Raw genomic sequence first — 18,936 nt, forward strand, 5'->3', positions numbered from 1 at the left:
GTCTGTTTAACTGGCAGAAAATTTGGTGGACCTTTTAAAACCTTTGAAGAATCATGAGGAAAACAAAGTTTAGGTCAAAGATGTGCTCTCCATTTATTGCTCTCTTCCTTAATTCAACATCCCCTTCAGGGGATTTACTGTTTTCCTCTGAACTGGTGAAATATAATGTCCACTATAGCCTAGAAATTTAACATCTAATTGAACATAATTGAGTTCAAATGGCTTCAGCATCTAAGATAATAACCTGAGTTTCCTATAAACATTTTTTTTTTCAAATCAGATCCTACTAGAGGTCTAACGTCTGGGCTCTGCTCAATTTGTGCCTTATCCTACATGAGGATATGAGCTCATCTGCTTTATGGGCTTCTTTACCTGTCTTCTAAAAACGCAATGTATAAAACTCATTTTTTTTCCTGAAGCAATTCACCTACTGCTGTCAAAGTTTATTTTAGCACCAAAGTTTTCACTGCATTAAAAGTAGACCAAAAAAAGGTGTGTGTTTTTAAAGTCCAGTTTCAATTTGAGTGCATATTTTGTAAGGTCACAATGTTCTGAATGAATTGCCAAAATAACTTTTTGGTCCTAGTAACATCCTGCCCATTGTTCCTGCTCTTTTCAATAACCGGCTCAATAAGCTCTTGAAAAATGCTTTGTATAATATAACTCTTCTGTAGAAATAATGTTTGTCTCTGTCATTATGTTTTACATTCAATCAATTTGCAAATGTTGTTCTGTTCCCTACTTATACCAGCATTCCTTATAGCATCCCTGAGCAGAAACCCAACGATCGATACTGTGTCTGCTGAAAACAATAGGACATAACAAATGAATAATTTTATTTACAATAAAAGCCCTGCTCCGCAAATGGATTCTATTAATGTTCAAATTCATTTTTCATGCCTTAACCCAAGACGAAAACAAAGACTTCATAGATAGCTACATTTGGAGGCAGGGGGGGAGCAGTTATGAAACACCAGTTTAATAGAAGGCAAAATATTTTCTCTCCTCTCCAGCCTTTTTCCCCCCTGATTTCCCATGACTAGCCAATGGCTCTTTGGGCTGATGACTGCCTCAATTTTTGCAACCCAGATGTGGTATGCATAAGATTAATTGATGAAATCTATTACATCCCATCCCATGGTGAAGCTTGATTAACACAGACCTCAAATTAGGAATTACAAACCTACCACATGCCAACTCCCTACCTAGTTGCTACATTTAAAAAAAAACCTCTTTCAAACGGCAGAGACTTCTCAGCTTGATGATAATAATAACAAGAACAAGAACAACAACAGTGATACCCATTGTCATTGGGAGTCTTGGTACCATGTCCAGGAATTTTATAAGATACATCAACAAATTGCAGCTTCCTGCAATAACACCAACGGAACTGCAAAAAACTGTGCCACTCGGAACATCTTATATTTTAAGAAGGTACTTAGTTGATACCTAGAATGCTGGCAGCAACTTGAATCAACCATTAACACCAGTCAATGGTATTTGTGATGCATTTTTGAATGTTCAGTTGATTGAGTTTCATGTTTAATGAATAAAGTGTTGTTGTTGTTGTTGTTGTTGTTGTTGTTTTATTCATTAAACATGAATCTCAGCCAACTGAACATTCAAAAATGCATTACAAATACCAGTGACTGGTGCTAATGGTTGATACGGTTTGCTGCCAGCGTCCTAGGTAACAACCAAGAACCTTCTTAAAATATAAGATGTTCCAAGTAGTGCAGTTTTTTGCAGTTCCGCTGGTGTTATTGCAGGAAGCTGCAATTTGTTGATGTATCTTGTAAAATTCTTGGACATGGTGCCAAGTGCCCCGATGACAATGGGTATGACTGTTACATGCTTCATCCATAGCCATGTAGTTTCAATGGCCAGGTTGCGATATTTCATCATTTTTTTCTAGTTCTTTTTCATCGACTCTGGCATCTCCAGGAACAGCGATATCAATAAACTGTATACTTCGGCCCTCTACTACCATGATATTTGGCGTGTCATGCTCCAAATTATTATTATTATTATTATTATTATTATTATTATTATTATTATTATTATTGTTGTTGTTGTTGTTGTTGTTGTTGTTATTCCCCCAGTTGCAATGTATGGCTGTGAAAGATTGAAGCATAAGAAAGGCTGAGTGCCAAGGAATTGAGGCCTTTGAACTATGGTGCTGGAGAAGACTCCTGCAAGGCGATCAAACCGGTGAGTGCTAGAGGAGATCAACTCTGACTGCTTTTTGGAAGGCCAGATCTGAAGATGAAACTCAAATACTTTGGCCACCTAATGAGAAGGAAGGACTCACTGGAGAAGAGCCTAATGCTGGGAAAGATTGAGGGCAAAAGAAGAAGGAGATGATAGAAAATGAGGTGGCTGGATGGAGTCACCGAAGCAGTAGGTGTGAGCTTAAATGGACTCTGGAGGATGGTAGAGGATAGGAAGGTCTGGAGGAACGTTGTCCATAGGGTCACAATGGGTTGGACATGACTTTGTAATGAACAACAACAACAACAATGATGATAATAAGGGGTGGAGGGAAAGGATGTTGTTCCATTCTGAGTTTCACTGGATTAATGGGCAGCCATATAAAACTGACACATAAATTCCGCTGAGTGTCCCCATGGGTGGACATTCTAGAGATCCAAGTTAAGCCCTATGTTAAGCCCTGAGCAGAACCAGGAAACAGAACCCAAATGGTCCAAGGGTTTTATAAGCACCACCAATGCTGAGTGCTAGAAGAGCTGACCATCTCCTATTGATCTCCTGCATGACCATATCGGAGTTATTTTCAAGATCACATGGAAAAGTGAGGGACTTCCATATTATTGTCAAGCAAGCTCCATAGATGTGTCCATGATATCACCTGGAATAAATCCAGCTCAACTCAAGTACATCTGGAGCTTTTGCCAGACTATGGTCACTTTGCTTGTTTTCAGAGAAATCCCATCTATTATCATTATAAGATTGTAATAGATGGGATTTCTCTGAAGACAAGCAAAATGACCATCAACAAAAAAACATTGGTGAGAGACGTGGTGGTGCAGTGGTTAGAGTGCAATTTTGCAGGTTAATTCTGCCAACTGTAAACAGTTCAATTCTTACTGACTCAAGGTTGACTTAACCTTCCATCCTTTCAAGATCGGCAAAATGAGGATCCACATTGTTGGAGGCAATATGCTGACTCTGTAGACTGCTTACAGAGGGCTGTAATGCACTATGAAGCAGTGTATAAGTCTAACTGGCGCAAGAGCCACAGTGGTACAGTGGTTAGAATGTAGTACTGCAAGCTACTTCTGCTGATCACTGGCTGCCAGCAGTTTGGCAGATTGAATCTCACCAGGCTCAAGGTTGACTCAGCCTTCCATCCTTCTGAGGTGGGTAAAATGAGGACCCAGATTATTGGGGGAAATATGCTGCCTCTATAAAGCACTTAGAGAGGGCTGTAAAGCACTGTGAATCAGTATATAAGTCTAAGTGCAATTGCAATTGCAAGTGCTATTGCTATTGCTTAGTGGCAAGTTTTTAGAAAAAAATGAGAGTCTCTATTGGTTAGAATACAAATAAAAACGATGTGGGAACATGACACACCTATAATGAAGACCAGGATCTCTTACATTTTTCCAGTTTGTAGAAAAGGCAGACATTTCAGAGATTTTTCTGTAATGTAATTTTTCTGTAAAACCCTAACGTAAGACATGGGTAGCATGAGAGCAAAAGCTTTGAGAAACCTTAATATATAAGCAATCCAAATCCCAATTTTCTTCAAGAACTTTTCTTGCTAGGACTAATGGAAAGTGTTAGATACTAGCTTCAGTTATAATGGTTTCCACCCAGGTCCTCTGTTCCGGCGGGAACAGAGGTTTAATCTCATTGGTCGAAGGGTCTGACAGCTCCCTATAAAAGGGCTGCTGTCAGACTCAACCTTCGCTGGATTGTTCATACTTGTGTTATAATAAAGAGCTGTTGTTGCCTTTAGCCTGTGTGTGCCTTTCCATTACCCAATCTAACAGAAAGACAATTATAAAACATGTATGCACAATTGTTTTTGTATATAGTAGGAGCAGCAAGGTTATTATATGCAGAAAGATAGAAACAGGCTAAAATACACAGAACGAAGAAATGGTTAATAAAGATTCAGAATTTGCAGAGATGGAAAAATTGATTTGTTTGATCGGAGAAAAAAAATTAATAGATTTGTCAATGACTGGAAATATACTTTTTGCTGAACATGGAAATCAATGAACTTGTGATATGTGGGTTGAATGATTAGGAAAGTTAGAATATGGAAAGAAGGGAATAACTAAGAGGATAAAATACAAATGCATTTATAACTGGTGTAAAAAAGATTGGAAGATATTATTTTATATTGTTTCTTTCTCCCTTTTCTTTATCTCTTTTCTTTCTTATTTTCTTATTCCTTTTTTTAATAAACTTATTAAAGTATATCTAAAGTAAAAAAAAAAATAGGTGGCCATAAAGCAATATATATTTCTTAGATTAAAAAAAACAGAAATATCTATTTTTGAGATGTGTTGACCATTTAAACTAATAATCTTCATGCTGACTGGGAATTGTTTAAATTGCAGTTAAAGAAGGCTATTTTAGCACATGAAAAAAATGGATTTAAATTATTCTTATCTTTTAAACTAGTCATTATCAGAACAACTGATTATTTGTTGTATTATGCATTTCTTGCTTTGCTGGTCCAAAACGCATGAACCCAATCACTGAACACAGATTATGAGAAAGTAATAATAAAATATTCCCTAGATTTCATTCAACCCCATTCATCTCCCAACTATACAATGTTGAAATCAAATCCATTATTTTATTGGTCATACTTTAAGCACCTATCTTTGGGATACAGCAATCATCTGTGATTTTTACAGCTCTGCTTCATTTTAGTTATTACAATTCTCGTTTAGTCTTTATTCAGCAAGCAAGTTCAAGCACATCTTGAAGTTCAGATACTCGATAAAAGGTCTCTTAAACATCTTCTACCTGTCCACCAAATCCCTCAAGCATACAAAGAAGTTCAGAGTTTCTCTCTAAAATATATTTCAAACAAGCAAGGTTTGGTTTTTGACCTTCTCGGATTAAGGGATTGTTATCACAGGATAATGGCTGTGTAAACAGGCCTTGCTTGACTACTGAGGCATCTGAAATTCCACTATTCCCTCAGAGGACCTTCTCAGTCTGTACAGTATTTTCTTGTTTATATAAGTCTTGTCTTTCAGAAACCCTTAAATATGTCTGTGGCTGAGACAACATCAAACAAGGAAATAATGAATTGTTATTAAATTGGCATGAAGACAAGGAATCAGGCAATCAAAATTTAGATTTAATGGGCATACATCCAAATTCTGATTAGCCCAAAGGCCTACTGTATTTTCTTCACCTGGGATCTTTCTCACACAGTTATTGTGATTATTGTATCACAAACAGGATATATGGACAGTTAATATTCAGTTGTCCTTTAGAAATAGGCATTCACAAGGCTTGTACTTCCAATCGTGATTAGTTGCCACTGAGTTTTCATGGTGAGTGATTACTAAATGTCTGATCATCTAGTCATCTCCTTCTTTCCATCCCGATAATATCACATGAACTGGTAATCTGTCCATGTATTCTGGGCCTGTTTAATTGTCACCTGACACTTGGCTTCCTTCCTCATCCTGTTCATTCTTTGAGGACAGTCAAGAAGGAAAAAATTGTGGGGTCCTTAATGTTCTCTCAGCTTGGCTGCTTTCTTGCAGACATTTCATTACCCAACTAGCTAATATCATCAGTGCTGGTGTAGGATTGTTGATGTTAAATACGGTAATTGGGCAAACATTTCCCCCCAAAAAAAACCCACCCCACCAAATTCAGAGAGCATCAAGGACCTCATAGTTCAACCCTGAACTATAAAAATCTTCTAAGAGAAGAAACTGGATGCACAGAGAATTATTTTTCTTATGACTTCCAACCCCAATCACGTAGGATTGTAACTGACAAGGGCAATTAATGCATATGCAACAGCCTCTTCTTGTCAATGTTTTTTTTCTCCAGCATGGGTATAATGAAAGATGAACATGATTAACTTTCTCTCACATAGGGACAAAAATCCCCGAGCAGGACTCATTTAGAGCCCTGCGTAAAGCCATACCGTAGTTCCTGTTTCAAAAGACAGCAAAAATGAACCAGTAAACAAAACTAATACAGAATCATAAGTTCAGGGAGTTAAAAAAAATGCTGTCTAGTTTATAGATATGGGAGAGAAAGAAATAAAATGAACACCATAAAAGAGAAAAGAAATCAAATCTAGGGATTGGAAAACAGGTCAAACAAGATCATTTATGAATCCAAAATTACACACACTGGCTAGATTGGATTTTTCAAGCTATTTGTTTAAATCAAATATACCTAATTTAATTTGGAGATGTATTAACCCCAGTGTTGTTACAAAGGAAATACATGATTGAATGTGCAGGCATATCAATTGGAGAAAGAGAAAGTCTTAATCAATAAAATGTGTATGTGCATATTAAACATTACGACGGCATGAGAGTAACCAAGGGGGACCACTGGTGTATGCTGAATTTTAGTCTCCTTCCTTGGAGCTGTTGATGTTTCCAGCAGTTTATCCTTGCTAGGCAGCCTTCCCAGAACATGGTTCACTGTATGAATAATCCCCCGGCCTAAATGTCTGCCCCTCCTTTTTGGAAACCTGAATATTTCAAAACACACAAGTTAATTAACCTGACATCTGAATTGAATCAGCTTTTAAAGCCATTCCTTTTGTCTGCAACTTACAGAAATTCAAATATGTTAATATTTCATTGTCTGCTAGGAAACAGATATATTAAAAGGCATTCTCTAAGTGAGTCAAACCCAAGTAGATAAAATTACTGCTGTAAAATATAGGAAATATATTCCCTGTTGGAACTGGCGAATGTTCCTTTATGGCTATCTTCTCCTGGCTCACAAACACTTTATTTATTTAGCAAATTCTGCTTTTATCAGGGTAGTAGTACCCCACCCAGGCACATCTACTGGACTGTATGATATACATAAAAAGAGGACTTCAGTTGTGTGGGCAAAATCTCAATCTTGATTTTTTTTTTTTTAACACACACACAGCATATAGCCTTTCTTCTCCCCCCCACCCCTTAGTTTGTCTCTCTTAGTTAAATGCTGGGAAGGATACTTTTTCTTTAAGTAAACACTTACTCAACAGTGAATACATGCATTATTACAAATTGTAACATTAGGAAACATACTAAACACTCGCGCACATGTGATTACACAGTTCAACATTTTTTTTCCAGTTAAAATAAACCAGTGGATTCAACTTGCTTTAAAGATGCATTAATGCACTAAACACTAATGTAAAATCGTCCATGTTGTAGTCTAATTGGGAAACATGTATCAGTCTGCATTGTTTACCGAGTTCCAAAGTTTAGCTTTTAAAGCAAGATGCCTGCCAGCTATTGTATGATTACATTTACTTATGCATTTGTTTGTTAAATTTTTGTGCTGTCAAATCCACATGGACTCACAGCAGCTTACAATCCATATAAAACAAGACAATCATCCACAGTAATAATTTACATCATGACTGCTATAAAGTCTTCAAATTTAAACATTAAAATGCACAGTGAGTTGAAAAACAGCCAACAACTTGGCTAAATCTATAAGTACTTATACCAAAAATTCATATTATCACTTCCATTCAAAATAACCATCAAGAACCAAAACCACTCAAAAACCATTCCATCCTTACTGCTTTTCAGAAGCCCTATTTCATGAAGGATAATCAATTCACAATGGAAGGATCTTCCATGACGTTTGGGCCATTACAGAGAACAATCTTTTTTGGATCATTCCAAAGGCCTAATTATTTTGATTCCACAAATGGTCAATCAAGTACGACATGAATATACCATAGGCAGGGAACAGAAGCAAAACTCTCTGTAACCATTATGTTCTCCAGCAATTGGCCCTGAGAGAAAAGTGTTTCCAATGTAAGAAGTAATGTATGGTCAGCATAATTGGCAACTAGTGACAGTCATATCAATAGTTTCTAGGCTAATGAAGTTCATCACTATTGGAAAGATCACTGTTTTTCATTTATGCATTTGATTTCTTTATAAATATGGGCACTGAGATTCCAGTGCTATAAAATGAACCACCATCCATTATCCTCAGCATCTATTAGACATAATAATTAAACACATCCAGATGAAAGGGGGAGAGTTCAACAGATTGAGGAAGTGCTGCTAGGGTTTTCTAGATGTTTATATGGGCCACTGTTTCCCACTGTGCTATTTTTTGCAGCTGGAGATCAGTCTAAGACGGTGTTTCACAACCTGGACCATCTGAAGAACTGTGGATTTCAACTCCCACAATTCCTCAGTCAGCAAAGCAAATGTATAGACTAACAGGAGAGAGAATTCCAAGCAAATCAGTTAAAACTGATTTGATTGTGCTTTGAAGGTTTAACACTAACTTTCACATGCAAAAAGCTAGCTTAAATCTGAACAAAAGAACCAACCCACCTATTAAGTTTGAGCAGTATTTTTTCTATCTGAGATTTCATGTCCTATTTCAGGACCCAGATCTCTCAAAACAATTAGTCTGTGTGCACCTTATTATATCTAGGAAGTTGCTTAGGCCAGGTTCGGCTATTTGTCTGCCGAGATCAACATTTCTCATTCTGAGAACTTTCTAGGAACTCAAGCAAAGGGCTCTTTCATTATATGCTACTAGATATCTAAGATTGATCCTAGGACTTTCTGGCATAAGAGTGTATGACTTACTGTTGAGTCTTGGTTGTTCCCTCAAAAAGCCATTGCTCACCTGGGAAATTAGTCATTCCAGCTGAATGTGTCCCTCATACACACTGAAACCCACAAAGGTCTAATTTCTGGTCCAACAATGCAACAATTAAAACAGAGAGGATCTTTGAAGCATGTTCAACTCCTTTTTCAAAAATGCTAAATGCCTGTTTATTTATATATCTCCCTTTGGTGAAAAGGTCAGGAGAAAAATCACCTCTTTGGTCACCGTTGCTAAGCAACCTCTTTCAAAAGTTCTGCAACACTGATCAAGCATGTTATGTTCCACTGACTGGCTTCAGAATAAATATAAGTAACATCTTACCTGTTCTTCTGCAAGAAGCAAGGAAAAGTGCCCACTTCCAGGCAGATAGCCAGAGATCCAAAGCCATCTGTTATACTTGATACTTCCTAACCAGAAGAAGAAGAAAAAAGGATACGGCCTGGAACCACAGGTTTCCTGTTCACAAGTGCAAAAGACAGCTCTGTCTTCAGAAACACAAGAGAAGGCTTGATGAGATGTTGTCCAAAACGGAGCGACATGTTCAACCCTTTTATGTACAAAATCTGCAGAGGAGAACATTGGAAAATTTAATTTTATCTCATTTTATCATGCAAGCAAGATCACTGATAGGATATTTTCAATTACTGGAGCTTAACACTTTTTTGTTGTTGTTCTGTTCTGTTCTTTTTTTTCATTTCCCTGCTTGAATCTTCTCAAAGAAACATCTGCGTCTTGGGCAAGTGAACATTAGTTTGCAGGTTTTTTCATCAGTGTATCTCTGTGCTAATTGGACATGTTTGATGTTTGCTAGAGAATGGCTGAGTAAACAATCACAAGCTTCCCTGTAGGAAAAAAATACCATTTTTTAAAAAAAGTAATAACATTATTATATGATGTCTGAAAATTGTCTAGAAATAATTTGTATCCTACAGGGAAAGATAAAGAGAACTGATAGTCTTGTCCACCGTAGCTTATTAGTGTGAAATAATTTATCTAACTGGTCCTTCATTTTTCACATTCTACTTTAACGGGGCCATATCTGGGTTGCCCAAATCCAAAAAGGCCATTAGTAAGCAGCAAAGAAATAGAACATAGAACATCACAGTCAGAAGGGACCTTGGAGGTCTTTTAGTCCAATCCCCGTGCTCAAGCAGAAGACCTTATACCACCCTGGACAAATGGCTGTCCAGTCTCTTCTTGAAAACCTCCAGTGATGGAGCACCCACAACTTCCAGAGATAAGCTGTTTCACTGATTAACTGTTGTCACTTTCAAGGAAGATGAAGAGTACCTAACCATTTATTGACATCTAATGATCATCAGCACTTTTGCAGCTGACATTTGGTCATCTTGAACTAGCCACTCTTTAGAGGATGACACCTTTAGCGGGGTCACCATCAGATCTTACAAGGTAGGAAGTTCACTGTGAAGCAGGTTGTCTTGAAAATGACCAGACCCTGAACCATGCAAGATGATAATCAGCATCTTGAGATCAGTCAGGAGTTTCAATCAAACAATTAGAGTAGGTGTAAGGAGACGTAAGTTGTACTCTTCCTTTAAGCACTAAAGCCATCTGGGTAATTTGGGGATAGTCTCCCCCCCCCCCAGTCTTTGTCCAGGAAGTTAGAAATCATTATGGGCAAAGGAAAAAGAAAAACACTTGTACAATGTTACCAAAATAAAACTGCATGGTCCTGTCCATGAACTCACCAGGAACTAGGCACTGGAACTAATTTGATTTTTTTTTAAAAAAAAATTAGCACTTGAATTGCACCTGGAAACTGACTAGCAACCAATGCAGTTTCCAGAGATGAGGTGCTACACAGGCAACCTAGGTCACTGTATGCTGAACTAATTTGACTTTCTGACGGGAGAAATTAAAATTTGTCATTGTTGGGCAGAGTTTCTGTGATAAAAATAAATGTTTTCCAAAAATGATGTTTTTGTTTTAAACAATACCTATTCTGGTAACTGATACACCATTTAAACAATGAGAAAAATATACCTAACTTTGTATGGCAAGAGGAAAAAACAAGAATAAGTATACTCTTTTGAATCACCATTTTTATATCTACATGTATCAACAAGCTCCAAATTATCCATTAAATTTTTTTTAAAAATCCTTTGGTAATATCCCCCGTGTGTTGTTAATATTTTTTCCCATTTTCTCCACATCTTTTTGTGGAGAAATACTCTATTCCAATCCCTGAGGAGACATCAATGTTCAAAGATGAAACCCAATAATTTATCCATAAGTCTGTGGAATTCTTGGAGTTCTCTCGGTTGTATTCTTGCAGATCTTTCCTTACCGACTAGATAAAAACTTCAGTGGTAGAAGGGATTGCAATTTGCTCTCTGTTTATATACAGTGGCTTGCGCTCTCAGTGTTCATGGAAGTGTAATCCCTTCCCTTCTAGCACTGAAGATGTTACCTAGTTGGGTAATGAAATGTCTGCAAGGCAAAAAATGTCAAAAATCTCATAGAGCACCAACTCCATACAATCCTGAGCTACAAATAACGTTCATAAGTTGTTTATAAAATACTGTTTTATGTTCATTTGGGGGCATAAATTCCCAATATCAAAGTCTTAACCCTCTCTACATTAACTTCCACCCTAATATGTCTGTCATAATTTTCAGTCAATATAAATTTTGGAAATAGTTGGAGATTTATGTTCAAAACAACTCATTTTTTTCCCCAGTTCTTCTGAGATAAATTCTTCTCTTAGTTTTTGTGACTTAAACATTTAACATCTTTTTTTCCAAATATGTGTTTATTGTAAGAAAAATCACATTTTGTTTTAACTGTTTCACATAATGAGGGGTTTTTTTTTGTCTTTTGGGGAAGCATTTGCCAGTTTATATTCCATATTAAGCATTTCTAATCCATAGTTAGGCCTAGATTTAACCGCTGTGTAGTCTTAATGGACATTTGACCAACATAAGCCTCACTTTCTTAAAACATCTTTGGATTTAATTACTTTACAATCTAAGAAAGATATGGCAATGAAAATTAAAGATCTCATGAAGTGCCTTCTTTTTAAAATTAAGAAAGGGAACAACATTTTAAAGGATTTTAATTTAAAAGCAAAAAACTTAACAAAATCACAATCCAAGAATTTTTTAATGAATAAAGGGCATAGTGATTTTTTTTAAAGGAATATTATGAAAGTTCCTTTGAAAATAACAAAATTAATTAATGAACAGACCAGATCTTTGTGGAAATGCTGTTTGTTTATTTTTAAGAACAGTAAATAATTGGTGGATTTTACAAAACAAGAAGATAAGGATAATATATACTAAACTATGAAAATGTAACTATGGAGAACTAATTGGAACTAAAGTGCTGAACATAGCAAAGCAAAAAAAAAATAGGAGAAATCTTTTACTTTTATCAACATGCTTTCACTTTCTCACAATGGCAAACCCAAAACAAACTCCTAAATTAGAAGAAGGACACAAGGGTTCAGAACGACTTACAGACAAGGCATTTCACAAGATTCATTGCAGAAAGTATTGGAAGAATTTGGCAAAGAGATGACTGCAATGGTGTAAAAAGGAAATGGAAGAAGGATTGCAGGAATTTTTTTAAAAAATGTGAAAGAAGTTAAGAACAGTAAAGTATCTGTAGGGTATCTGGCTGCAGACTTGAAACAAAGTGAAAGTTTTGTAAAGTATGAGTTATAAATAAAGACAATTTTGGACAATTTGACTTTATTGGAACTGAATGTAAAAGAATCTTGCTTAAGATTTATAGCAATTCCAAGATAACAGGAAGAAGATATTTCAGAAAAAGATTGCTATGTCTTTTTTAAAAAAAAAATATTTTTATTTTATTTTTAAACAAACATAAACAAATAAGACATGTAAGATAAAAACATCTTCAATTAAGTACAGTGTCGATTGGTTACAAGGTTTTTGTACGTCCTTTCCATAGTCATCACTTAAACTTTATCTAAAGTCACATATTGTCAATCAAATATATTTGTATACATTATTGTTATAATACTTCATTTGTTTGATTATCACTATTGTTTCTTCATTTTAAACAAGGTATTCTAAATATGAATTCATTTATATTATAGTAATTCATTATATCATCTTCAATATACCCAATAATAAAGCATTTTTAATATCCTATTCTGTCATTATATTATTTTAGTATTGGTAACATTCTCTAATAATTTCCAATTCCATGTTTTTTCCATTATTAGTATCATCAATCTAATATATATGTATACAATGCAAGCAGGAAAAAAGTATATTTTTTTTCTAAAAAACTTAAACAGAAGGAAATAGATGGAATAATGTTGGAAGAGATATTTTCACTTTTGAACAATGGAGATTCAGATTGCAATCTGTGTAGAAAGCAAGATTCTTTTATTCCCAAGATTTTAGAGTAGAACAGAAGAAAATACAAATGGCAATGATAGGTGAGACCAAATAAATACCACAACAGATACAAGACAGTGAAAAGAATTCCATGTTGGATGCTGCAGGTACATAAATTATGATGTAACTTTACAGAGTGAGGCCAAAATATAAATGCATCTATAGCTACCGTCAAGAATATGAAAACACACTTCTTTACCATTTCTCTTTTCTTATTCTGTCGCTTTATTTTCTACTTCTTTTTATGTTTTTCCCCCAATACTTAGTATTTTTATTATCTTTCATGATTGCTACTATTATTTTACCATTTAATTGAAATTAAATAATTTCAATAAAAATATTGTTAAAAATAATTTGACTTTTTGGATGTTCTTCCAAAGGCTGCCATGTAGAGCAAAGTGTAAAGATGCAATTATGAAGTGACGAAGACACAAAAATGACTGTGACAAGACATCCTGGACCAAAATGGAATTGGACAACAGGGGCCCTTGATGTTTAAGCAGAAGGTGAGAATCCAGGAGAACTCCCAAAGAACACAGCAACACAACAAAGGGAAGTTCAACCCTATCCAAACTAGAAGATGATGATCTCTGGAGTGAGAAGGCTAATTAAACAACCCATTTCTTACTAGTACGATCTTGACTTATAACTTGGCTGATGCTCAGCGTTCAGTTATAAACTATGAAGGAGGAGCATGGTGGGTCATGTGGTTAGGATGCTGGGTTGATGAGCAGCAAATCTGTGTTCAAGACCTGAGTGCTGCTGAATGATGGGGTGAGCTCACGTCATTTGCTCCAGCTCCTTCTAACCTAGCAGTTCAAAAGTGTTTATTCACAAGTAGAAAGATACATACTACTTTGTTGGGTATGGGGATATGAAAGGAGACCCCAACCGGATGCCCCCTGAACAACAGTGATGTCACTGGCTAATCCTTTTAATCCGGAAGTGTCCTGGGGCTTCAGACAAAAAGGCAATCCAACTATGAAGGGGTAGTTAACATGGAATGTGGAACAGCTACAAAATTAAAAACTGGGAAATGAGGACACAAAAGTAATTTCCTATTATTTATTTAAGTTATATACAGAATAAATTGTGACAAATGGTGGAATAGGAGAAATTAAGAAATTAAGGAATAGGAATTATTGCTGGAAAAAACATTAATGATCTAAAAAAAAATACCACATTGACTGTTGGAAGCCAAGAAAAAGAGTCCCTTGCTGAAGGTACAAGATGGCCCACTATTTAATATTATAGAAAAAATACACACCGGGATTGTGTCAGCATTGTGATTCAACAGTACCAACCCAACACAAATAAGAAGCGAAGCTGAAGTAGTAACAGACTTTATCTTCTTACACCCAAAATTCACAGAAATGGGGCCCGTAGCCATGAAATAATAAGATGCCCGATACTTGGGAAAAGACTAGGAGAGATCTAGACTACATTAGTGCAGAGACATCACAATGACAACAAAGGTACATACTGACAAGGCCACTGTTTTCCCAGTTGTAACATATGATTGCAAAAGCTAGAATATCAGAAAATCTGAACAAAGAGAAAATGATGCCTTTGAACAGTAGTTCTGGGAAAAATTGTTCAAAATAACTTGCATGACAGGAACAAAAATTCAATATTAGATTAAATAAAACTTCTCTGCTCTCTGGAAGCTAAAAGTAGAACATAATATAAAGGCAAGAGTCATTTAAAAAATTGAAGGCAATTGAAAGATGCCAAAGAAGACAAAAGTGGCTAAATGACACTGATGTAGTGTTACTTATGACACAAACAGAAGTTTACAAGAACTTAAAGAAGCAGTTAATGACAAACAACACCAATGAAATTACAGGCTGTGTATCAAATCACAAAGAGCTAGAACCAACTCTTTGACTGAAGACTAAAATTGATGTGAAAGAGCAAGGAACACCAAAGAGCTCAGTATTTAGAATTTATAATACAAAACTGATTACTCAAATAAAAAACAGAGACTAAGTAAAACAAGAAGAATTATTCAGGTATATTTTAGTGGTGGGTTTCTCCATTCTGCCTTGACACCACTGTTCCCTCTAAGCTGCGTGGCTGCGCAGCCGCACACATGGCAACAAAACACCGTGCAGCAGTTTCCAACTGCCGCACAGTAGTTTTTGTGAGACGCCTTCCACCATAATAGGAGAGGAGAGCCAGCCTGGAGATAGCAATCAGTTCTAGATCCACAAGGCAGAAAGTAAGTAGCTCAGAGAAGGGGTGTGGGGGTTGGGAGAAGGCATGGGACAGGCTCCCAGCAGCGGCTGCTCAGATTTGCCAGAGAGGGAGGGAGGGAGGGAGAGACAGAGAGAGAGAGTATCCCTCCTTCCTTCAGCCCAACACTCTCGCTGGCATCCCGGCCAGATGAGAGGGACTGCAGAGGGTCTCCTCAAGTCTAGGGCAGCGAGTCATTCGATGGGAAAGTTGCCTCTTGGGAGGAATGACCCAGATTGGCTCCCGCTTCATCTCTTCTGCTTCGTCTCTCCTGCCTCTTTGCTTCTCCATTCAGTCTTTGGGTGGCAGATCGAAAGCGGAAGCCAATCCGGGTCATTCCTTCCAAGAGGCAACTTTCCCATCGAATGACTCACTGACCTATACTCTAGGAGACCCTCTGTAGTCCCTCTCGTCTGGCCGGGATGCCAGTGAGAGTGTTGGGCTGAAGGAAGGAGGGATACTCTCTCTCTCTCTCTCTCTCTCTAGCGAAAGAGAGAGGGAGAGTTAGTTGGTGGGCAGACTTAGCACTTTGTTAAGTTTGTTTCTCTGTGTGTTGTGCATAATATATACATGTCTCCATGGATGCAATTGTGCAAGCATTTGTTTTCCTCTTTAAAATAATTTTTGGATTTCTCCTCACCAAACCTTTAAGACTGAAAGAGTTAGAATTGAAATATAAAGAGATTGTCAATTGCTATACTGTTAGATTGGTAGGCAGTTATGGACTATCTTGATTATATCCTCCTTAGAAAGAATATGCTACTGTATGGTTGAGAAAGAGACCAACTTCATTCCATGGAAACCAAACAAAGTTCACATGGAGGGTTTCTTTCTATGATGGGCTTCTTGGGTCAACAGTGAATATCAGTTATCAAAAATGTAGGTAAAAAGTTAAGCAGGCAATAGGCAATTACAAAAAGGGAAGCCAACTTTCTGAATTCTGTTTCTTTGACTTAGTGACTTATAAATAGTAGAATAATGTTCTGAAAATGTGACCTAAATTTCTATATATTTTAAATAGCTGTAAAGCTATGCTGAAAACGTTGTTCTCAAGGTATTGTGATAAATTCAATAAAAAGAAGGAAATTCTTGATGAATTTAAGGAGGAATGAGGATATTGGATAGTAAATGGACAAATAAAATTACCAGTCAAAGAGAATATTTGCACCTCAGGGTTGAAATGAGATGTTCTCTCTTCCTCTTTCTTCTTCCTCTCTTCTCTCTCTGTCTCTCACATCCTCTTTCTCTTTGTCTCTCTTCTCTTTCTTTCTTTTCCATTCTTCTGTCACTTTTTCTCTCCTTCTCCCTTCTCTCTCCTCTTTGTCTCTGTCTCATCCTTTCTCTTTGTCTCTCTTTCTCTCTCTTTCTTTCCCACTCTTCTGTCACTTTCTCTCTCCTTCTCTGTCTTTTTCTGTCTCTCTTCCCTCTTTTTTCTTCCTCTCTTCCTCTCTCCTACTCTTTTATCACTTTCTCTCACCGCCCAACCTGTCCCCATACTTATCTTCAACTGATCATGTTTGCAATAATTTACCTTCTTTTCTAAATAGGCACAGTTCCCTTACTGGATCCCTTGCTCACTCAAACACACACACACACACACTCATGCACAAAACCATTTTTCTCCATTTCGATTCAGATCTCACTAGGCTCAAGGTTGACTCGGTCTCCCATCCTTCCGAGGTGGGTAAAATGAGGACCCAGATTGTTGGGGGCAATTATCCTGACTCTGTAAACCGCTTAGAGAGGGCTAAATCACTGTGAAGTGGTATATACGTCTAAGTGCTATTGCTAAATCGCTACCATCCCAAGACAAAAACCCAATCTGATGTATGACTGCCAGAATGCATCAAGTTGTCAATGACATGGAAGAGATCCATAGTTGCCACGAAGACCATAAAGTCCTGAGCTGAGTTAGAGTTAGGATTACTCAAGGCTTATACAGGTCGGCCTCGATTTACGACCGCAACTGAGCCCAAAATTACTGTGGTTAAGTGAGACATTTGTTAAGTGAGTTTTGCCCCCATTTTATGACCTTTCTCGGCACAGTTGTTAAGTGAATCGCTATAGTTGATAAGTTAGTAACCCGGTTGTTAATTGAACCTGACTTGCCCATTGACTTTGCCGGTCAGAAGGTTGCAAATCACATGACCCTGGGAATCTGTAATTGTCATAAATAGGAGTCAGTGGCCACGCATCTGAATTTTGATCACGTGATCACGGGGACGCGACAAAGATCATAAGTGTGAAAAATGGTCATCCAGCCACTTTTTCCAGTGCCATTGTAACTTTGAACAGTCACTAAACAGTCGAGGACCACCTGTATCTTCTGCAGAAGGATCAAGACATACCTTCCAACTGGAAGCACAGAAAAATATTAGCAGCAGGTGCCATGTAATTAATATACCAAATTCAGTAAACTTGGTGGGAATGTGATGGGAACGTTCAGTTAAAAACATAGCAGGTGGGAAAGCAGTTCAGCTCTTAGAACTTTTAGCAAAAACACTGAATCCTACAGACTCCTCTGAGTGAAAGGAATCTAGTCTAAAATACCTACAGGGACTCAGCTGACCTTCAAATTTTACTGCAGCAATTCATCTTCTTGAGCTTGTCAAGATTTTCTAACGTCTGAAGAACTTTTTTCCGCAAGAAAGCAAGCTAGAGTCTCCCACAAACCAGATTATTATGCCTCATAAACTCCAGTGATTCTGAGTATATATGTGTATATTATGCACAAGCAGTCCTCAACTTACAATTGCAATAGGGACTGGAATCATTATATGAGCAGCATGGGATTGCACCCAATTTCACCATCTCTTTTGTTGTTAAGCGAATAACCATAGATCCTTATGTGAGACATCACATGACTGAGATTTATGACCTTCCCTGCTCTTTTCTGTGTTGACTGTGCTTGTCAGAAGGTAGAAAAAGGCAATTACATGACCAAGAGGTGCTGAGAACGTCAAAAATGCACAACCATTGTCAAACATCCAAATCATGATCAGGTGACTGCGGAAATGTTGCAGTAGTCATAAGTGCGAGGACTGGTAATTTTCATAAGTTACTTTTTTCAGCAGCTAAGGTAAAGATTTCCCTTGCACATATGTGCTAGTCATTCTTGACTCTAGGGGGCAGTGCTCATTGCTGTTTCATAGCTGAAGAGCCAGCGCTATCCGAAGACGTCTCCGTGGTCATGTGGCCAGTATGAGTAAATGCCAAAGGCACACAGAATGCTGTTACCTTCCCACCAAAGATGGTTCCTATTTTTCTACTTGCATTTTTACATGCTTTTGAACTGCTAGGTTGGCAGAAGCTGGGACAAGTAACAGGAGCTCACTCCATTATGTGGTGCTAGGGATTCGAACCATTGAACTGCCGACCTTTTTGATTGACAAGCTCAGCATCTTAGCCACTGAGCCACCGCGACCCTTATTTTTCAGCTAAACAATCACAAAATGAATAGTCATGTTGAGGACTATATGTA

At 37.2% G+C, this 18,936-nt stretch overlaps 1 protein-coding gene across 1 annotated transcript in view; it reads right to left on the reverse strand.

The window, feature by feature from the left end:
- The window catches only part of FHIT (fragile histidine triad diadenosine triphosphatase), a 990,173-nt gene that overhangs the window by 879,500 nt on the left and 91,737 nt on the right, over positions 1-18,936 (reverse strand). The window contains exon 2 of the mRNA XM_087707805.1: positions 9,266-9,392. Within this exon, the coding sequence (XP_087563931.1) occupies positions 9,266-9,368 (103 nt within the window). The 5' untranslated portion in view covers positions 9,369-9,392. The remainder of the gene's footprint in view (positions 1-9,265; positions 9,393-18,936) is intronic.

Source organism: Thamnophis sirtalis, unplaced genomic scaffold (genome assembly GCF_051295495.1).
Source record: "Thamnophis sirtalis isolate CommonGarterSnake01/CBP01778 unplaced genomic scaffold, rThaSir2_p1.2 scaffold_3, whole genome shotgun sequence".
Lineage (NCBI taxonomy): Eukaryota > Metazoa > Chordata > Lepidosauria > Squamata > Natricidae > Thamnophis > Thamnophis sirtalis.